The 21,151-nt window shown below is 44.8% G+C and overlaps 5 protein-coding genes across 10 annotated transcripts; 2 read left to right on the top strand and 3 right to left on the bottom strand.

Annotated features, from left to right (window-relative positions):
- Nucleotides 1–467: 467 nt before the first annotated feature.
- Nucleotides 468–2,065, bottom strand: LOC100838843 (hydrophobic protein OSR8). Its single transcript, XM_003578582.4, has 2 exons — nucleotides 1,831–2,065; nucleotides 468–872 (listed from the first exon to the last, which is right to left on the bottom strand). The coding sequence occupies exons 1-2, from the start codon at nucleotides 1,921–1,923 to the stop codon at nucleotides 747–749; spliced, it is 219 nt and encodes a 72-aa protein (XP_003578630.1). The 5' UTR covers nucleotides 1,924–2,065; the 3' UTR covers nucleotides 468–746.
- A 923-nt stretch (nucleotides 2,066–2,988) lies between these two features.
- On the top strand, nucleotides 2,989–5,425 carry LOC100836902. Of its 4 annotated transcripts, XM_014901942.2 has the most exons (7): nucleotides 2,997–3,428; nucleotides 3,567–3,633; nucleotides 3,763–3,831; nucleotides 3,935–3,981; nucleotides 4,086–4,130; nucleotides 4,260–4,340; nucleotides 4,425–5,257. In XM_014901942.2, exons 3-7 carry the CDS (start codon nucleotides 3,772–3,774, stop codon nucleotides 4,507–4,509), a joined length of 318 nt encoding a protein of 105 aa, XP_014757428.1. In that variant the 5' UTR covers nucleotides 2,997–3,428; nucleotides 3,567–3,633; nucleotides 3,763–3,771; the 3' UTR covers nucleotides 4,510–5,257. The 4 variants fall into 4 exon arrangements, 2 of the variants coding, with proteins under 2 accessions (XP_014757428.1, XP_010238493.1); XR_002965958.1 differs by having other exon boundaries at nucleotides 2,989–3,633; nucleotides 4,076–4,130; XM_010240191.3 differs by having other exon boundaries at nucleotides 2,999–3,633.
- A 2,414-nt stretch (nucleotides 5,426–7,839) lies between these two features.
- LOC100838530 (probable protein phosphatase 2C 70) lies at nucleotides 7,840–13,563 on the top strand. 3 transcript variants are annotated; one of them, XM_003578581.4, is made up of 12 exons: nucleotides 7,840–8,055; nucleotides 8,296–8,447; nucleotides 9,283–9,346; nucleotides 10,182–10,290; nucleotides 10,390–10,540; nucleotides 11,091–11,216; nucleotides 11,303–11,426; nucleotides 11,509–11,585; nucleotides 11,665–11,717; nucleotides 12,793–12,847; nucleotides 12,952–13,130; nucleotides 13,210–13,563. In XM_003578581.4, the coding sequence occupies exons 2-12, from the start codon at nucleotides 8,331–8,333 to the stop codon at nucleotides 13,214–13,216; spliced, it is 1,062 nt and encodes a 353-aa protein (XP_003578629.1). In that variant the 5' UTR covers nucleotides 7,840–8,055; nucleotides 8,296–8,330; the 3' UTR covers nucleotides 13,217–13,563. The 3 variants fall into 3 exon arrangements, with proteins under 3 accessions (XP_003578629.1, XP_010238491.1, XP_024318523.1); XM_010240189.3 differs by having other exon boundaries at nucleotides 7,842–8,055; nucleotides 13,241–13,563; XM_024462755.1 differs by lacking the exons at nucleotides 7,840–8,055; nucleotides 8,296–8,447 and adding an exon at nucleotides 9,930–10,057 and having other exon boundaries at nucleotides 9,333–9,346; nucleotides 13,241–13,563.
- A 26-nt stretch (nucleotides 13,564–13,589) lies between these two features.
- LOC100836587 (mavicyanin) lies at nucleotides 13,590–14,494 on the bottom strand. Its single transcript, XM_003576781.3, has 2 exons — nucleotides 14,252–14,494; nucleotides 13,590–14,069 (listed from the first exon to the last, which is right to left on the bottom strand). The coding sequence occupies exons 1-2, from the start codon at nucleotides 14,412–14,414 to the stop codon at nucleotides 13,726–13,728; spliced, it is 507 nt and encodes a 168-aa protein (XP_003576829.1). The 5' UTR covers nucleotides 14,415–14,494; the 3' UTR covers nucleotides 13,590–13,725.
- A 627-nt stretch (nucleotides 14,495–15,121) lies between these two features.
- Nucleotides 15,122–19,063, bottom strand: LOC100837937 (transmembrane 9 superfamily member 8). The gene is made up of 7 exons (XM_003578579.4): nucleotides 18,831–19,063; nucleotides 17,581–17,745; nucleotides 17,383–17,492; nucleotides 17,203–17,308; nucleotides 17,002–17,114; nucleotides 16,757–16,910; nucleotides 15,122–16,650 (listed from the first exon to the last, which is right to left on the bottom strand). Exons 1-7 carry the CDS (start codon nucleotides 18,948–18,950, stop codon nucleotides 15,493–15,495), a joined length of 1,926 nt encoding a protein of 641 aa, XP_003578627.1. The 5' UTR covers nucleotides 18,951–19,063; the 3' UTR covers nucleotides 15,122–15,492.
- Nucleotides 19,064–21,151: the final 2,088 nt, after the last annotated feature.

The following is a 21,151-nucleotide window of genomic DNA, read 5'->3' as shown; positions in this document are numbered from 1 at the left end:
CAGCCCATAGCCCAATGTTGATTTTGAAAACCACATCTAAGACACGGGTATAATGAAGGAGATCTTTTTCTTTCCAAACGATCTGGGAGGATCCGATTCCATCACCATCAAGATAACGGAACAACACCCAGGTACTCACACATAGTTCAGCACACACACATTGGCTATTCCAGCAAGAACTCACGCCAAGTTCTGGACGATCAAAAGAGTTTGAAACACTCACGAGCAACGATAACAGCAATATACCTAATTACAGACAGTTCCGAGGACTGCCAAAAGATTGCACCCGGAGTTTATAAACAGAAAGAAGATAAACAGAAAGTGTGAATCATCTCCCAGACATCAGCAATGAAGATAAACAGAAACCATCTTCCAGACATCAGCAATGAAGATAAACAGAAAGTATGAAATCCGATAAAAACACACTTGATTCCTAAATAATGGAGCATCATGGTAGGCACCAATCGTAACTAATAACATAAATCTGAGTTGAAATTTATTCGGTTGTATCAAATTACGGAACAGAGAAACTGGAGCACAATTCAAGCATTCAACAGGCATAGCTGGACCACATGAAACAAACATGTCCCATGATTCAGATGGCTAATAGTAAGCACAAAGCCATGCAAGATAGTCCACATGAAGATACAAGATGGCAATTAGTCTAGCAGTTCGCCCACACAGCAGTAATAACAGAACTGGAGTAGGAGTTTGCCATAAAGCAGTAATTACAGAACTGTAGTCAGCTAAGCAAGGGTATAGTATTCCCTATGGCGCTCCTCCGAGTCGAGAGCAACGAGGACATAGATTGCATAGATGATGCCAGGGATATAGCCAAGGATGGTGAGCAGCAAGCAGATGCAGAACTCCATCTGTTCAAGATAAAAGGGACATCAACACTATCTTTTTTTTTTGCGAGTAGGGAAATCAACACTATCAGTATGTTATCAAGATTGAGAAAAATATCCTAGCAGAAAAATAAAATATGGTATTATCAGTAGTGTCAAGTGCCAACACAAAAAAAGTTTGTGCTGTTGTACATCACCATTCAATTCCAGACTTTCAGATAAATTGAGAAAAATATCAGGACAATTCAATCTTCTGACTGAAAATAAATTGCGGTTCTAGACTTCTAGCAAAAGTTGCAGTGTTGTATACTGTCTGACTTTGGCAACGAAACAAAGAGGCAGAACGTAACCTATTCAAGAGCAATATATCTGTACAAGTGTACAATGATAGTCAAAGTTCAAACATGATCGCCATGCACCTTACATAGCTCCTCCGTGCGAAAAATGCAACAGTCCATGACTGAACTGCATACAAATGATCTATAACACACCAAGTTGAGACAAAAACCTCAATCTGCTCTGATTGGCATGGCAGTAGGGGTTACATTATTCCATGAATTAAGGACACTGGTACAGTAAGAACCAGCATGAATAAATCACTGTATGTCACAGGCTAATATTTTGGGGATATTTTCATATCCAGCATTGAGCAAAAACGTTAGTCCAAACCCAATGCAGGGCAATATGCCACCTACATATCACATCGCACATGATTGCCGGGCAGCAGGTATCGCAAGTGTAGATTCAGGAATCGCAAGCCCGGCCACAGGCAGAAGCGGCGCCCCAATATTCCGAATCACTGGTCGCCTGCTGCCAACTCGCTTGGACCCAAATTTTCGCCTCTCAAATCCCCCCTTGAAACCAACCAGATACACCTTCGACGAATCCCCGAGCCACCTAGCTACCGCGTGGATTTCAACCCAGGAGGCGCGTGATGGGATCGCGGGAGGGGATGGAGAGGGGAGGACGATTAGTTGCTTACGCTGCAGCAGCCGTAGTGGAGGAAAACCCCGAGGGGCGGGAGGAAGATGGCGAGCAGGATCTCGAGGAACGTGCAGCATCCGCCGGACGCCATCGGGTGATCTCGGATCGAATCGGATCGGGGTGATGGATGGGGAGAAATCGGGGATCTCCTCCTGCTGCTCCGGTGGTGACTTTGCTTTGTCGCGCTGGTCGGTCGGGGTCTCCGGAAGGAGAGGGGATAGATGATGGATGATCTGTGCCGTTGCGTTGCAACTTGCGTCCCCGACACGCGGACGCGGCTCTCGCTCCCTTGCTGCTGACGGTGGGCCGGGCTCGCTGGCGTGGGCTTGGAAAATCCTAGTACAGCGCCGCCCAGATATTCCTCTTCTGTTTTTTTTTCAGCACCAGCAACAGACTGAAAAAAAGATTTTTGTTTTTGGAAGAAGGAATGCCATGGATCATCCGCAACTTGATTTTACAAAATTATGATGTACTGTAGATATAAAAATGTACAAGTGTCTAAATCGATTTTTAAGCTCCCCTGCTGCTGTACACCCTAAAGCGAATCGTCAGAGTTTAAGGAGAGGCGTGTCTGTGTCTGGGTACGAGAGAATTAAAGAGGGTTAAGATACAGGGAAGATCCCATGTACGGTACTCATGCATCGAGTAGCAAACGGAAAAGGAAAAAAAAAGACACTCCATTTTAAAATGGGATCATCTGCTGATCTCATCTTCGTTCGTCACAAGAGAGAGCCCAGCTACCGTATCCTGGCGTACGATCTCCGGCCTAGCTAGCTCGTAGAATAACGCGAGCTAGCTTGGATGATCTGAACCCGGAAACCCGATGCATGCACGTTCAAGCTAGAGCGATAATTTAACGACAGCCACGATTGCTTTGCTCGATCTCCCCGAGTAAAGAAGTTGGCCTCTCCCGGACTACGATTTCAAATCCGCCGTAGAAAACAAGCCCACGTTCCCAGCCTAATTGACACCAAAAGCTACTCGGATAGCAATAAATTAAAGTAACCAGCGACGAACACCAGCTGCTTCATTTGCCGCATTTAGCAAGGCAAATCCGAGCCAGCGTGGGCCCCGAGGAGGCAGCTTAAAAATTGATCAGGCAGGCTTGCATGGGGTCATATCTCTCTTCTCTAAAGGCGGAGGATCTGAGGCTCTTTTTATGTGTCCACGTTTTCCTATCCTGGCCGTTGGTGTGTTGTGATCGCATCCGTTCGTTGTTCCAGCGCAGCCGCCCCCGTCCCTCTTCTCATCCCCACCACTGCAGCTGCTGCTTCCTGTCAATCCGGCTTCCTACGGCCAAATCGCCGCCGCCGTCTCCCTTCTCTCCGCAGAACCGGCGCCCCTGGGTGGAGCTCGCATCGTACCTGCAGATAGGTGGCGGCACTGGGCCGGCAGAGGCAGAGGACGCGGTGTGCGCGCTGTGTACTGCGGTGAGAGCCAGCCTGCAGGATACGGGGGGCGCTGCTGGTCAGGGAGCGGAGCCGCGCGTCGGCTCGGCGGCTTGACGACGCGCCGGGCGGAGATGAGGCCCGCGGCGTCTGGACACGCGGCGGCCTGGCGACGAGGAGACAGGGGCTGGAAGCGCGGCCGTTGGAGGTTATCTCCTTCCCTTTGTTTGCGCTGATGCTTGAGCACATGAATTTGTTCTAGGCAAACGAGGGATTACCTACCCCCACACCGCGCCTTCCTTCCTCCTCCTTCTCTTTTCTTTTTCTTCGAGTTTTCACTCTGTAGGTACGTGATGAAGAAGATCCGCCTGTCGAAGCACAACGACACGTTCTAGCGGACTGCTTACCAGGAGGTACTCTAATTACCAGAAGCTTAAACCCTCGCAAATTCCCCACTCGGGTAACAGCTGTCTCGTGGGGACGATTGGTTTGGTTGGCAGCTGATGGATTCTGAAGCTTTTGTTTTCACGCTTGCTCTGCAGATATATCTGATGGCGAGCCTCTGCAGCAACCCCCACATCGTCGAGTGCAAGGACGGATGGGTCGACGAGGTGGTGCAAGTACCATTCGAAAGCAGTAAATTTGGTTGGGATTGTTCGTGCTCTCGATTTATGACGCCCAGACAGACTGAACTTACTGCGTGGTCACTTGCAGAGGACCTCTGCGTGCATCGTTACAAGTTGTTGCGAAGGAGGTGACATGTAAGCTCTTGCGGTTCGCCTTCCTTGCCACCACATGTAAAAATTCTCCGTTTTGAGGTATGCGCTGGTTTTTAGTTACTGATGACTTAATTAGGGGTTCACAGAGCGGAGAGATCAAGAAGGCAAGGGGCGTCCTATTTTCTGAAGAGGTAAGAACACTGGTGTAGTCTGTAGTGTTTACAGTGTTTACACCTACAGACATGAGCAGTAGACAAGGAATTGTTCAGAGTTCAGAAACTTACCTTCCTCTTTGGTACTACTAATTGTGTTATCTGAAGAGGGTTTGCTGGTGGTTCACACAATTGCTCTTGTTCCTTAGCTATCTGCACTGCAATCGTGTGCCACGCCATGACTTCAAGGTAAAACCGCCGGCCTCGATGAGTTCATTTGTAAGGTACTACTAGCATCGCCTAACATTTCCTTGTCTGCTGTTACATTTGCAGTGTTCCAATATCTTGTGAACAAAAGATCGACAAGCTGCAAGCAAAGTTGTCGAAGCAAAAGAAGCAGCTCTCTGCAGATGCCTGAATATCCTAAACTCCCTTCACCTATAATTTTAACCTGGTGTTAACTATATTTACTTGATTCATTTCGATAGAGGTGGTCTCTTTTTGCCATGTATCAAAATATTCACTTGCGACGGGTGCCGAGAACCTGGCCAAGGGAATACAGTGGTGAGGCGAGATGATGGTGGAGAGCCTCCGGTGGGGGAACAAAGGCCTCGGGAAGAGGATCCAGCCCGGTGATGCTGACGCTGAGGTCAGCCTGGAGATGTTGAGAAGGATAAAAAGGTTGTACTTTCTTTATAAATTTCTATATCAAATGTGTTTCAAGTTTCCAGTCATACAAATTTATCCAGTGAGAAATGCTTCAGGCTTTGGGCACATCACAGTTCATGATAAGATAATACAGTGTGCCGTCATGGGTTTGACTTTCCTCTTCTTAACTCTTTGCGACTGACCTTGTTGACCTTTGTTGACTTCCCGTGAAATTTGAGCATTTAGATGATTCTGATTGGAAATTGGATCAAGTTTCAGTTCCAGTACTTTTTGGTGGAAAACAATCTAAATCTAAATCGCTCAAGGACATGCATTGTTGTCTGATGAGATTACCATCTTCTATAACAGGTCCAATGGCTTTTGCCGAAAAGATTGTCTTGGCTGTGTTTGGGGTAAATTATCAAACTTATTTTTGTTTGCGGAGGCAAGTTCTAATTAGGTTTTATGGCCAGAATTGTGTTCATGCTACTTCAAGTGAATCTGGTGCTTCATTTGTCCAAATTCTGAATATCTCTTTGGCATAGTCTTGCCACCAATCAGTCTAATATATTTATTTAAGATGCCATTGTCTAGGTGTGAATATGTAAATATATTCGTTGTCAAATTTGTTCTATATTGGTCTTAACACTGTAATTAAGAGTTATATCTTCAGTCCATTTAAGGTATTTCTTTCATCCAGCGAGCATTACCCTGTGCACTTTCTTTGCACTGTCATTAGGGAGAGAATGCTAAGTTATATTCCGGAAAGATCGTTGATAAACTCTACGGCGCAGCAAAGCGCGCTATCCCATCTAGTTAAGCTAATGGCTGGTCAGGTCGGCAGTGTGGCTGTGCGAGATTGTTTAATTGATTGTGCGGGTGGCGCACACATGGCGGCGGTATCCCCGGGATCTCGTGTCCCAGCTCCGGCAGGGCTTTTGCTTCGCAGGAGCGTCCGTGCCACGAAGGAGCCCGGAAAGGTTTCGGAATGATATATGGGAGAAAATAAGAGGGGTTGTGAAATTGCTTACTTATGTTAGTTGGAAAGGAGGGCATGGTACGGTCCTTGCATGATTGTATATATGTGCACACGTTTATATAGTTCTAATAACTAACCTTAAATTGGATCGAAAAGTTTCTTTGCGTGGTTACGAATGTATGCACTAATAACGTACACGCCAGTGCGTTTTATATGGTTCCGTAATTTAGAAATTATAATCATGGGGTTGATATGTAGTCTTAGTCCAAATCCTATTGAATTTTGCCATTTTCATTGGGTTCATCTGCAACCAATGCCTATACTACAGTTCCGCCCCTGTTAATAGCGGAGAAAATGTTTAGGTAGCACATGAAGGAAAAGGGAAGTTGTTTTGTTTTTCCGTTACTGTGTTTTCAAAACAAAACGAAAAAAGTTTAGTCGGTATGTTGTTCGGGAAATGCATGGATATCTTGGCCTTTTTTATTCGGCCGGTTTAACAGAAAATTTGGGAAATTATAGTCTTTGTTTTGGTTTTTATGATTTAATATTGTTGATTTTTTTTAGGATTCATTTTGCACTAAAAATCATAGAAAAAATCCCATACACTTGTAAGATCCTTTGTTTTTTCATATGGTGCGATTAAACAAACATTGGAACAAACAAAACCCTATATGATTGGAATGGACACGGCAAAGAAATCTTATGTTTCAAAATGCTTTGAATCAAAGAAAAACCCTTAATCCTACGAATCAAAGAGACTAATAACTCAAAGACATTAGCTTGGTTGCTGGACTTTAGATGCAAATTAGTAGCATCATGTCTCCTGCCGGACGTTTATATTATGTGGGAACACAGAGCCATACATTCTTAGATCACTTCACTTCAATTGCACTTCTCTTGTTAGCTCCTAAGATTGCAATGTCACTTAGATACTCACATCACAAATGGGTCGTGTTTTATAAATGCGAGTATTTTATGTAATAAATCTCACCCATTGGGATTGTATGAGACTAACTGGATGTGCACAAGAAATTTAATCATCTTTCTATTTGTTTCACGCTAGCTCGAAGAAATTATATTTAGGATAACGGACTATATAAATACTAACATGTACTTCCTCCGACTCATGATAAATGTCTCGTATATAACACAAACATTTGTTGTGGAAGAGGCCAAGATGTATGTTCCTAAGTACACTCCCAGGAGAACGGTGGGGTTTGGACATACGTAGGATGTTGGAATTTTTGTTCCTAACAAAGGCTACTTTGTTTAATTTTAATCAGTGTACTGGTCTTGATGGATGCCATTGCATGCCAGGTGTAAGCGGCCAAGTAACCATCAGGTAATGTGCATTGATTGCTTACCGACTGGCAGCATTATCGATTGAATAATGATGACACGTGTCAAGACTCAAGAGCCCAACTAAGCTCCTAGGACCTTCGCTAGTTTAACCTGTCGTATTCTGGGCAGCTACGGCCTACGGTCGATATCATAGCAGGACTAGCTCTATTGCAGGGATTTCACACCTGATATACAGGAGTATGATGCTCGCCAATATGTAAAAGTGAGAGTCTTATTTATTTCCTGTTGTCGATTTAGTAGAAATTTAATTTGCTCTCGATTTACCAAACTGAAATGCTGTCAGCAGCAGCAGCAGCCACGTGTGGGTTAAGAGTCCGACAAGGACAAAACAAAATGACTGCAATATATGCCACCGCAAACACTGAAGCGTCCCGATCAGAGGCGCTCGATCGAGGCACACAAGCTTTTCCTGCGGTACTCGAAAAAGAAAGTGAATTGAAGCTTTTAAAAAGGCAAGAGAATCAGTTGTCAAAATTCCGGAAGATTTTTGCCGTGGAACATTGGTCCGATTCTTGGGAGTAGCTTCGTGTTTTATGTCGGCTACATTACAACGAGAAATAACCCCATAAAGATCAGGTAAATCGGAAAAGAGCTGGAGGGAGAAGCGGAGATCTGAACCGTCCGTGGCCGACGGACGGAGCACGGACGCTTTTCGGGCGGTGCGGCACGGCACGGCAGAATGAGGAGATGTACGTAGGGAGAAAGAAAAGGGAAGCGAGGGAACAGGGAGATAATCAGGGGAGCTGGCGGTGAATAGAAAACGGAGATACGCAATCTTCCCCGAATCCCCCAACCTCGCCATCTCGCCTCGCCTCGCCTCGCCTTTGCCTTGCCTTCTTCCCCTCATCCCCGCGATCTCCTCCCTACAAATACACGCCCCACCCGACACCATCGCCACCTCCTCCTCCCTCTCTTCCGTCCGTCGTCGTCGTCGTCCTCCGCCACCTCGCCGCACATCCGCCGCCCGGCCGCCTCGTGAGTGCCTTCCTCCCTACTCCTCTGCCCCCATCCTCCCCCGCTCGATCGCCGAATCGCAACTGCCCGCAACCCACCCGTTCCCCGCCGCGGCGCGAGGGCAGTGGGCTGTGGCGGGGCGGGGGGGTTCGGAGCGGCGGTGTTGATGGTGGTCGGGATCGCGAGTGCGCCGCCGCCGCGCGTATGGGCTGCTGTACTGACGGCGGTGGGTGTTTGGTTCTGATTTGCTGGTGCCCGCAGGTGGTCGGGGTTTCGATTCGCGGAGGGAGTACGGAATGGGGACGCACCTCAGCACGCCCAAGACGGAGAAGTACTGCGCCGATGGCGAGAACGACCAGCTCCGCTACGGCCTCGCCGCCATGCAGGGATGGCGGACCACCATGGAGGACGCCGTGAGTTTTTCTTCCCCGCCTACCTCCCCTGCTCTCTCCGTTTGGGTCTGGGACTCGGGTGGGGAGAACTCCCCTCGGAGCTAGCGCCGCTAGGGTTTCTCGATGAGATGAGATGAGACACGCCGTTGTGGAAATCTGCGTCTGCTTGGAGTTCCAGGTGCCGATTCCGTTGTAGATTCGCTCTCTCGCTCGCCTGATGAGTTCACCGGCGATCGGATTGTTGTCCCCTGTTGTCTAGGAACCGGTCCACCTGTGACAATTTTCCTATGTGGATGTGATTCGTGAAATGGCGTTTCCCGTGTATGCGGAATGCTCGAGGCAGTGGTTTGTCAGCTTGTCACCTGCATTATGTGGTCGCTGTATGTGGCTCTGTTCTACTGCTGACTAGTTCAACTGGTCAATTGGTCGCTTCCTGTTTGTCGTATCGGAACCGACAACCTATAATAAATTCCGAAATTCCGTTGTGATTCACCCGTTGGAGTTTTCCCTCTAACCGGAAAGCTGGATGTAGCGGTTTTGTCGGTTTGCATTGGTAGATCGCCTTCTGTTGTTCGCCCAATAGCTTTATGGTTTGTCGGCGGCTTGCATTGGAAATTTGATTTGCCCAATGGAGCTTCCCTATAGGTGAAAAGCTTAAGATAGCTTTTTGTCGGTTTGCGACTTGCATTTGGGAGTTTACTGCAAAGTCGGATAAATTGTTTCTGATGATGTCTGACTGGAAATTTATGGTGTTGCATCATAGCTGAAGCTATCTTGTCGAGGATAAGCCTTGTTTACTTGTGATACTATAATGTTGAGTGCAACATATTACTGGCTGACATATTTACTCTTGCAGCATGCTGCTTTCCCACGGCTTGATGACTGTACATCCTTTTTTGGCGTTTACGATGGGCATGGAGGTAAATTCTGATATTCAGGTCTAACTTTATACTATACTGTCTCTTGTCTCTTCAGTTGTACCTGGTGTTCATTTCTCTAAAAGTTGTATGTAGTGTGGGTTTAAGCTCGTCATATTGTAATTAGCGAGGATTAATATCATCTAATCCTTTACAACTTAGTCCACCTAGTTAGTAATTACAAACGACGATTCCTTCCTTATCTTTGATAGAACGTCGTTGACTTGTACTAAATTATTTATTGTTACCTTAGACCCATGGATGTGTGGTAATGTTCTACCGTAAAAGCACTATGAGGTTGCTATTATTCTATTTCAACGTAAGTATTATTAGCACCATTTTATCATGGTAGTGCTTTCATACAGTATTTAATGTGTATAACTAGCTACTTGTTGAGGACTCCCTTGTGCACGCTGACTGGAGGACTTGTTTGATCATCCTTTTTTGCTTGTCCTATTGCCATCTCGTGAAGGTTCATGACCTTTTCAATTCACCCCCATTGTTTTTTTTTAAAACCCAAAGGATATGGAAACTGCTCGTTGGCATTAATTAACTATGAGAATTAAACATTCTTAGTATTTATTAGGTGTTCTCACTCTGCGGAGGTTAGCAATGTTGAGTTTGGCTATCCAGCATGGCGGTATCCTAAGACGGCAATATCACATGTATTGACCAAACAGTTATATGTTTCCATTTTAACCACTACGTGTAAAGGTACAAGAGCACGGTGTAAATGTTAGTTTCAAATTGACACGTGTTTTTCGTTTTAGTGAAAACAGCTGCATTATGTGTGACATACCTAATGTTTTATCACTTGATATGGGATGCAATATTCTAGGGAAAGCGGTTGCCAAGTTCTGCGCCAAACATCTACACATGCAAGTTTTAAGAAATGAAGAATACTCATCTGGTGACTTAGCTACTTCTGTTCAAAAAGCATTTTTCAGGTACTTATTATGTTTATTATTTTGACTATGGTATGTTTTGGGGGTTAAACTGACATGTTTGGTGGTTTAATCAATCTGCACAACGTCTTGCTCTTTCAGAATGGATGAAATGATGAAAGGGCAAAGAGGGTGGAGAGAACTGGCTGAGCTGGGAGACAAGGGACAAAAGTTCGCTGGTATGTTAGAGGGCATAATTTGGTCTCCCAAAGGTGGAGATTCAGATAAACTTGGGGATGACTGGGCCGAGGAGGTACTGCTCTCTATTTTTTATGCTACGAAAATCTTTTCAGCCTTATGAAATAGAAGAGATTACCTTTCATGGCATAGATTGTGTCACTATTCAAAAACACATGATGGGATACAATCATACAACTGCTTGTGTGTTGGAAAATTCTGAATCCATATGTAAGGAGGGTTTGCTTCGAAGTGGTGCTGTTGTTAAGCAAGTTGGTTGGACTTGGGTCTTTCTTTGGGAATGGGAGGCAGATGGGGTTTCTGCTGGGAGGGGTCTGGACAGATAGGCTGATTGGGTTGGGTTAGTGATCTCCTAACTCCTAATACTCACCCATCATAAACAGACTGCAGATTCCTTCATATCCTGGTATTCAACTAATGAGAACATCTAAGTATGATTGCTTCTGAAACTTAGTTCTATAATGTTGCTCGCAACAGAACAATGGTTGGGGTGCTATTTGTACAGGTGCCCACGTTTCTTAAACAAAACAACAAAAACTACTCTTGTGATATATTTTTGAATATGGAGTTTATCTGACATTCTTTTAACTGTGTTACTGTTACAGGGTCCACATTCAGATTTTTCTGGGCCAACGTGTGGAAGCACAGCCTGTGTGGCTATCATAAGAAATGATCAACTTATTGTTGCAAATGCTGGGGATTCTCGGTGTGTTATCTCAAGGAAGGGTCAAGTATGTCAGGCTTCTATAAATATTTTTAGTTCTAATTGCCAAGTATAAATGCTAGAATGTGGGTTCCTGACTCATCTGTTATATAGGCTCACAATTTGTCAAGAGATCACAAGCCAGAACTGGATACAGAAAAAGAAAGGATTCTGAATGCTGGTGGTTTCGTTGTTGCTGGGCGGGTCAATGGAAGTTTGAACTTGGCAAGGGCAATTGGTAGCACTTTCAGTTTCTCAATTAGAAACATCCATGTGCTACATGTATTATTTTTTTGTTCATTTTTGTTATTTTCATCTAGGGGATATGGAGTTGAAGGGAAATGAGAATTTGCCAGCTGAAAAACAGATTGTGTCAGCTGAACCTGAAGTGAACACTGTGAGTTTTGCTACCACTTCTCTTTCAGTGTTCTTCGAACAAAATTCATTTAACTCAGGATTGCTTTTCTCTTGGTCAGGTTAAACTTTCTGAGGATGATGAATTCATCGTTTTGGCATGTGATGGCATTTGGTATGCCTTTTTGACAAATCATTTTTTAATTTCTCTCTTGAATTTGGACTCTGTCCAAAAACATCTGAGAGGAAGAAAAGCTTGTTATTACCGTGCATACCATTGTTTTATAATGCATGCCGCTCAAGAATTTATGTACAATCTGAAAATCAGAATTCTATTGGCAAGTTGACATTGTACCCAGAACATTTTACTAGCCCTACCAGTTGGTGTGGAATCCAAAAGTCTTGTACATGTTACTAACTCTACCAGGGTCTTTTTTTCACTTAACTAGGTTGTGATGTAGCATATGCCAAAAGCATAACATTCTTCTTTTTCGAACACAACATGGTGTTTTACTGGTGAATCATTTTGGATACTTATAGCCCACTGAGACATTTCTCTTGAGATGTTATGTAATCTTTTGAAGGTAGATCACAATGGGCATGCAACTGCTGATGTGCAAGTATACTTTTATTAGTTTATACAAAGCTTATGCCTTTTTTTAGATGCTACCCACATCCATATAACTCTATAAACTAAATTTCAAGTGGAGAATGGCAGTGTGTCCTGTGAGGTTTTGGTTATTTTAGCATGGATTTTGGATCTCTATATTGGCCAGTATGCAAATGATGTGGAGCACAGTCTTTACTCCATATGCAGCATATTGTGATAAAGGGTTTTGTGCATTTAGCATGTGTTGCATGCATGCATAGATAGACTGGTAGTGGGGGGAAACTCTTTCCAAGGCATAGTCATCACATTAGGGCCTGCTTGGATTGTTGTTCCAAGCTGGGCAGTTGGGAACAATCTGAGTTCCTGATCTCCAGGCCCTGGAACGACTTTTTTTTTTGTAGGCATGAATCCTTGCTAAATTGATGAATTGCACAAAAAACGAAACACAGATTGTCGATAATGTAGTTTGATACTAACTTTCTCGCTGCATTCTACTTTTTGTCTACTCATATGATGATGTGTGACTTGATTGATGAGCTTCACATTACATGCATTCATGTTTGCAGTTTCTGTTGCCACTAGCTTTTCTGTTATCACTGTAATTGATGATTTTGCTAAGTCCCAAACTTTTTTATGACAGGGACTGCATGTCAAGTCAAGAAGTAGTGGATTTTGTTCATGAAAAATTGAACACTGTAAGTAACTTCCTTCCTCTTAACTTGACATGAACTACCGCTCTCAACTTTGTTTTGTTGATTTGATGCTATGGCACTCAATCTACCATGGAAAAACTCTGTAGGAGGATAGTCTATCTGCTGTGTGTGAGAAGCTGCTCGACCGGTGCTTGGCACCTGAATCTGGCGGGGAAGGATGTGACAACATGACGGTCATCTTGGTTCAGCTCAACAAGCCTAGGAAGTCAGCTGCTACTTCTAGCGCCGACCAATCTGCGGCCACCACTGAAGAGATACGGCCCAAGTAAGGTTTCCTTTGACACAACTGCACCACATTCTAGATTATGAGTTCCTGAGTTGTAAAATGTGAGTTACTCTTTCAGAATCTGAGCCCCCTCTCCCATTTATGAACAGTGAGCCTGATGACCCCAAGAGTCCATCGCAGTAGTGCACCGCCGCAGGGCAGCCGAGCCATGGTCAGAAAGTTCTGGCCGCTGATAGAAAATTGGGTAGTAAAGTGGTGTATATAACAGAGGGATTATATTCGACAATCTCTATAGGGTTTGTTCTTCTAGCCTTCTCGCGTTGCAGCCTGCAATGCATAGCATCTTTGTCCGTGGATATGGGTTGTGTGGAGTGCATGAATTTTCCGGTGCTCGTTTTGTTTTCTGACATTTCGTGTCATTTTCCCTCCGGTTTGGATCATATTGCTGAATAGTGAATAGTGTAGCAGACTAGCTGGTATCTCAATAATGCTAAACTGTTACCTCAATAATTGCGTGGTCAGTGCAACATTCTAGTACTTCAAATTCAAGTTTCCCATGAAAGCTAAGGAGTCCCGTTTGAGAGAAAGACGAACACTGAAGACGCACAATGCCTCAGTCTGCTGGAACTAAGCGTTAAGCGACAGCAACAATGGTAGCCGCCAGGGCCATGACCGTTTGCCACACAGCGACAGTGAGCCCGCCGCTGGCAGCAGCAGCAGCAGCGGGTGGCACCTGATCTGAGCCCGAGTTGTCGTGCAGGTCGGCGGTGTGCGGGAGCGGGTGGACGGTGATGGCGACCTTCATGCCGGCCTGGCAGAGGCCATTGCCGCAGATGAAGAAGTAGCGGCGCGCGTCGGGGAGCGGGATGAAGTCCTTGCCGGATGTCCAGTTGCCGGCGACCCCGTCCATGGTGCAGTTGTCGTACCCCGTCTCGTTCACCTCGAACACGTTGTGCGTCCCCTTCTGGTACCTGAACGCTGCACGGACAATAAAGCACACTAAATAAACAATGGATGTTGAGACGCCGCAAAGTTGGCTTCAGTTGCCCTGGACCTAGAAGCTGCTGGGGAAGCCGAAAAGATCTGGTTCCCTGTTCGCTGCTGATACCAATCGGTTGGGGCGTATTGGTTGCGGCAGAGCGGGCGTTTAGAAAGCTTACAGATGAGGTCGTTGACGTAGAAGGTCTGGTTGCCAGACCAGAGGGAATAGTTGATGTTGGGGTTCCACCCGTGGTTGGCGCCCACGATGTGGTCCGTCGCGCCGGAGAGGCCCACCGCGCAGCCGGCGACCACGGCGGCGGCGAGCAGCAGCGTGCACGCCATTGCGTCGCTCGAATGGCTCTGCGAGACTCTTGGTCTGGGTAGGAGAGGGGCGCGGAGAGAATGGACCAAGAGGGGAGATGCACAGGCACAGCAATGTTTACAATGATATACTCCCTCCGTCCCATATTCTCAGTTTGATTAATTAAATATGTATGTTTTTTAATAAAAAGTACACCATTAGATTCCTTATCGAAAGATGATATTTTTTTTAATTATTTAATTTTTATTTATTTAGTTAGTTAAATTAATGATCCAGAGATACCCACGTGTCTCAACGGAGGAAGTAGTATATTGGTTTGGTGGTGCCAGACACTGGCCCGCCTCTGGCAGGGGACAGGGGGCAAGGAGTGGGTTCCTGCAGATTTCGAGGAAATTTGAACGCTTTACGCGCCGCTGGCGGGTAAATATTTTGGCGCCGCAGTTCACTCCCACATGAACGACTGACGAGGGAACATGGACACCATAAACCAGGCGAAGGGAGGAATGCAACAGATGGCGGCAACTTGAGTAAGTTGCTATCGCCTGACAACATGATTTCATGTACCCCTGGGCCCTCGGCATTCATGCCGACACACCCAATGAGGGATTCAGGCCACGAATGCTGGAGCCTTTTCGTACTGATGCCCCAAGCAAACTTCGGGAGATATAGGGCATAATAATGACACGACATTGCTGGAAAGGTAAGCTAAGAATAAAAGAGAAAATACTTTCACATTCTAGAACAGTGATTAAATTCCTGCCATCGTGTTATTCCCTATGGTTCTTGGACCTCACGAGTGGATGATCCAGTGCAGGAATACCGGTCATAATCAATTAAATTTATACACTGGTACATCAAATTTGCAAAATATGGAGCTCCATCACAACAGTGTATTCTTCTAACCTTGTAACCCCAAATCACTAAGATGTATCACTTCACCAAACATAAATCATTCATTAACTAATCCCAAAATGTAGCTTTCCTGCGAAAACTGGAGAGAAAAATTTCGGGGGGTATTACCCCACATCACTTTAATGGTACAGTTCTCTTGACCCAAAAGCTGAAAACATATGCTATGCTCTGTCTGTGCTCTGGCAACTAATCAATCTTGACAGAAGAGTAAATCATCCTAGTGAACCAGAAGCACGCGCAGAAACCAATTGTTCCGGTGAGCACAAAGAACGAGAACGAGGCAAGTAGCATGTACCCAAAGTACAAGATGCCAGACACCAGCTTAGAGATCTGCAGCTTCGTGAAGAAGTAGAATGCAGCATACAAGAAGAGATAAAGCGCGGAGGATCCAGAGGTGAGGTAAGACCTCCACCACCACATGTAGTCCTCGCTGCACAGCTGGAAGTAGCAGAGCACAATCGTGATTTCTGCACAGGTTATGATGAGGATAACAAACACCAGGAAGAGGAAGCCGAAGATGTAGTAGAATTGGTGCAGCCAGATCGAGGTGAGGATGAAGAATAGCTCAATGAAAACAGCACCAAATGGCAGAATGCCACCAATTAGAATGGTGAAGAGAGGATTCATGTACCAAGCTTGCTCAGGGATCTGTCGTGGAATCTTGTTGGTTTTCACTGGAGGCTCCATGGCAGGTTTCTTGAACCCAAGATAACTCCCAACAAACACAAGGGGCACTGAGATGCCAAACCAAAGGAGGACCAGGGCAAACATAGTGGTGAAAGGAACGGCACCAGATGATTTCTCCCCCCATATAAGAGCATTCAAGATGAAGAAAATAACAAAAGCAATCCCCGGAAACAGGAAAGCTGTGCGCAGGGTTATCTGCTTCCACTCTGAACCCTTGAACATCTTGTAGAGACGGGAAGAAGAATAACCAGCAAGCAACCCCATCAGGACCCAGACAAGAAGCATTGCAGTCATCAATCCTCCCCGGTTCGACGGAGAAAGGAATCCCAGAACAGCAAAGATCATCGTAACGAGCAGCATGCCAAAGAATTGGACTCCGGTGCCAACATAAACACAGAGTAAATCAGAGTTGGTTGGAGGACGGAAAACATCTCCATGAACAAGCTTCCAGCCAGTTTCCTCCTGTGCCTCTTCTTGAGTTTCAAGCTGGTTGTACCTAGATATATCTCTATACAGGGTGCGCATCATTATCATCGCCACCATACCAGATAGGAAAAGCACGATCATGAGAGAGTTAACAATAGAAAACCAGTGAATCTGATCATCAGACATCAACAGATATGTGTCCCATCGGGATGCCCACTTGATTTCACTCTCCTGCAGAAGTAACAAACATTCCATGAAAAACATAACAAAACAGATCTAACGTTCAAGTTTATGATATGATCATGCTGTAGAGGAAAACAGAAAACTAAACTAATACCTCAAAGTGAACATCGTAGGTGAATATGATATCTTTGCCAACTTCGACCTCCTGAGGAGATTCATTAGTTGTTACAAACTTGTTATCATGGGGATCACATGTGCTCAAACGAGTATTCGCATCATTCCATTTCCCATCGAACTGATGCTTGATGCTGGTGCCAAAATATATCAAAGAACACAGATATTAGGTCCATTTCATCAAGTACATCACAAAAATGTGAACAAGTGAAGTTGAAAGAAAACCTGTATGATTTGACCTCAAATCCCACTATCCTAGAAAGTTCTGAATCATCATCCCTGTGATACTTAACTAAAAATGACAAGTGGTTATGGATGAAGTGCTTCTCATCCTTGCTCTGAAAAGATGTTCATATATGCAGATTTGTCAGTCCGGAACACATGTACAAAGACACGGGTAAGCACGAATCTATCATACAAACTTACTCCAGTATACTGGCCCTTGACACCAACATGATATCCACCTTGATAAGCAATCGTGTTCTTATCTTGTCTTGTAACAGGAACAACTAGTGGCAGATTGTCAAGAACCCTGTAAAGAAAACCATGTCACCTTCGAAAATTACTATGTGAATCGAAGTGAGAAAATAAATATATAGTCCTTACATGTTCACACGATATTCATCCTCAATCTTTTCCTTGAGCTCCTTTGCTTCTTTCTCAGTAACAGCTAATTTGCAGGCAATTTGGCACATCTTGGGCTCTCTCATTTGAAACTATAGTTCAGACAAGAAGGATAGGATATTAAAACTAGGCACATTAAGCACGGACATAAACCTTGATTAATCTTTATCCAATACTTACCACATAAGGGGAGTTCTCAATGCGATCACCACGAAGAACCTCACCAAGATTTTCAGCGCTGTCAACTATGGTATTCGGCTTACAGAAAGGAAGGGAGTAATACGTGTAGGGGAGCTGAGTCTTTATTGACGTCAGCTTATTCACCTTCACCAAAAGCTCATCTCCCTGTAGGCAAATAGGAAAGAAATTCAAGACATTTATAGCAGCAAATAAAACATATGATGCCATAAATTATTACTGTATCACAAATGACATTTAATAGGAGCATCAGATTTAGCCGGTGAGACATAATATCGGTGAAAAAACCGGGTTATGGAACCAGCTGTAAGCAGAAATTATGAGGAATAAACGCCCCAAATTCTTGAGTGAAGTTTGAAGTTCGTAGCAAAATTTTAAGAGCCACAATAACAAAACAAAGGTGGCTGGTATGTATCTGTTCCTGCCATTACAACCAGTACACTGTCACTTGAAAATGTGAAGACCACTATACTCATCACTCTGGTTTAGAAAGTATGTTTCCTTCATTCCATATTCCATTCGCCATTCTACATCTAGTCTCATACACAAAATCACATAAGCTGGAATAACCAAATAACTAAACCTCCAATCCTCTATGTATTTTGACAACTTGTAACATGGTTTATGATGTTTGAGTGTCCAAACTCTATCATCACCATGCATCACGCACACGTACCATACTAAGTTACTAACTGCAATCCACGTAGCATGAGTTATCCTCAAAAAGAGACACTGATACATAATGTAATTGTAAAACAGGACATGATGCACTAATAACTCACGGACGGAAACCTTATCATCTAACCCAATTCAAGCTTAGGTAACACCTATAGCTGATCACTATTAATATGTGAAATTCAGATACGGGTTAACGCTTAGGTTATATAGTAGAGACACCAGTTAGCATGGTTTGACTGCTACAAGCAGGCAGGAAAATCTAACACTGTAAAATAAGTTACAGATCAGAACCTAACAGAGGACAGGACGAGGAAAAAACGAGTGAATTCAGGTGCAACCATCAACCATGTGAAAGGTGAGCTCACGCATGTCCTACTCCCGTAGATAGGATCGCACCTAGAGTAATTGAACCATGAGGCGAACGAATCGTCGTAGGATCTGCGGATCGATCCCAACCTAGGAACCGCCGTCCAGTTGACCAGATCCAACCCGAGCACGAGCGCACCTATTCCTTATGCCACAGAAGGGGACGTCAAGGGATCGAAGTACCGTACCTTCATAAAGTCAGTCGGGGCGACGCCGGGGAGGTAGAACCCGGCGGCCGGCGCGGCGGCGAGCAGAACCGCGAGCGCCACGGCGGCCGCGGCCCATCGGAGCATCGCCGGCGCCCGCATCTCGCGCGGACAGCGGCGGGGATCTGAGACGGGAGGGTTGGTGGATCAGCGGGGGGGTGGAGGCGACGACCCGCGCGCTGCGTGCTCTGGGGAAGAGGAAGAAGAGAAGCTTCGGGTGGATGGATCTTAGTTCGAGGGGTTTTTATTGGAAAATAGGTTCTTTCGCTTAGGTCCCTGAGAAATGTGTAATTTCGCGGAACTTGTCGGTTAGACTTGACCGCCGTCGTGGTGCGGCACGTGCGAGGAGCGTGTTTGTTTGACCCGGCTATGGTGGTGGAAGTACATATCGGCTAGAGTGGAAGAGCCGAAGAAACAAGACATGTGAGCAAAATGTAGCATTTGCATTGTCACTCTTTTCATCTTGTGAGATTCACATTGTCACTCTTGAAATATACATTCTCCATTTCACAAAGTTTGACGAGCAATTCTTGGTCAAAGATTTGTTCTAACTAAGCAAAATACGCCAACCTTTATGAAACAGAGAGAGTATATTTTACTGCAGGATTACGATAGCAGATACATAGATGGTGTGTCAAAGTATGCTTAATTAAACGGTAGAAAAAGAACTATAACCCATAGTGTTTTTTTCAATGTTCCGGTATATTCGAAGAGATTATACCTATCGGTGATTTTCATTTGAAATTGACTGCAAGGTAGCCATTGTGAAGGCCTCGAGATTTTCAAACCTACAAATCAAGCAACCTTTAGGCAGATAAATTGATATGCATTGGATTGGATTTTATAAGCCTGAAATTTTTGTAACCTTTTATTTTCTGACCTGATCGTAGCACCTATTTCTTGCAATTGGAACTGAATATAAGGAAAGGACTCAAATATAGATTCACAGTTACGTGTGTTTTCAAATATAGATTCACACTCTATCGTAACATTTATGCTGACACGGTTTTGATACAATTTCGCCTTGATGTGATAATAAAGGGAATCTATATTCCGTGTTGTATTTTCAGCATTCCATTTACACATATATAAAAAGCATGTCTTACTTTCCAACCATCTTTACATGACCAAAGTTAAACCCATGGGTGATTTTTTTGGCATCTCTATTAACGTTAATGTTCCATGGTAAAAGAAGGTTGGCCATGGAAGATAAAGGATCACTCCACCTCAAGATGTAAAAAGCTTCTGTGTACACGTGGTGTCATTATACTAGTTTCTTTATCATGACTGAAAAATTGGTCTTTGTTGGATTACTGCTAATCTTTTGACAATACCGATACCACTTTACCAACTCTAGTGCCAAATTTGGTTCATTTATGAGCAATCAAATTCTTAGTCAATATTTTAGCTAGCCTAATTCTAATAGTCACACTCTAGGTTGTTTTATTTTACGTTGAACGGCCTAGCCATCCACCATATAATGTGCAATGCTTGGGGCACCGCATGGCCATAGACGGGGGCAACATCCTAATCTCGCGTCATGTGTTGGTAGTGTGTCTGTGGCCTTATCACATGCCCAAATACAATAAAAGATACAGTGCAAAATTGGTAAATTTTAATTGAACAATTTCACGAAAAATGACACCATTGAGGAAAATACAAGATACAATCTCATATCTCAGCAGGAGCTGTAAATTTTCCTACTTCCGAAGCGATTTGATGGGTTTTGCTTCGTCTAGGGTTTCGCTGGCGATGCCGGCGGCGCTCCAGAGGGAAGCCATGTCTGCCGATGACCTACCCCTCGGGGTGAGGCCGTGCCATCAGGATGCAGCGTCGGTTCTCCTAGGTCTCAACCGGCTGTCTTTTCGTCGGTACATCTTCACCCGGATCGGTCTCGGGGAGACAGAGTTCGAGGGCTGGCTCGCGCAGCGCTGGAAAAGACCTCCGGATGACTTGCCGGAGGTGGAGGTGCTACAGGAGAAAGTAATAGCCATCGTTTTGGAAGGAAGAGCAATGAAACGGAAGGCGGTGGCGGCTCAGGCGGCCACCAAGATCGGATCAGGGTGCATCCATGGAAGTATGCCGCCAGGAAGGAAGGAGGCGACTCGTGAAGGAAATACATCATGCTTTTTGGGAAGAGTTTCACCGGAGTTTGTGAAGAAACCGACCCCGTCTCCACATCCAGATCATCGAAGATTGGTAAGTTCCATGGCGCCGCCGCGGTTATATACGGCACCGAAATCCACACCCAGACCTCATCCCATCGGCCACATCAAGCCCTCATGCCCACAGCAGTAGCCCTA

The sequence above is a fragment of the Brachypodium distachyon genome, chromosome 4, assembly GCF_000005505.3.
Source record: "Brachypodium distachyon strain Bd21 chromosome 4, Brachypodium_distachyon_v3.0, whole genome shotgun sequence".
In the NCBI taxonomy this organism is placed as follows: domain Eukaryota; kingdom Viridiplantae; phylum Streptophyta; class Magnoliopsida; order Poales; family Poaceae; genus Brachypodium; species Brachypodium distachyon.
The sequence above is the reverse complement of the archived record's forward strand: the minus strand, read 5'-3'. Positions and strand labels throughout refer to the sequence as shown.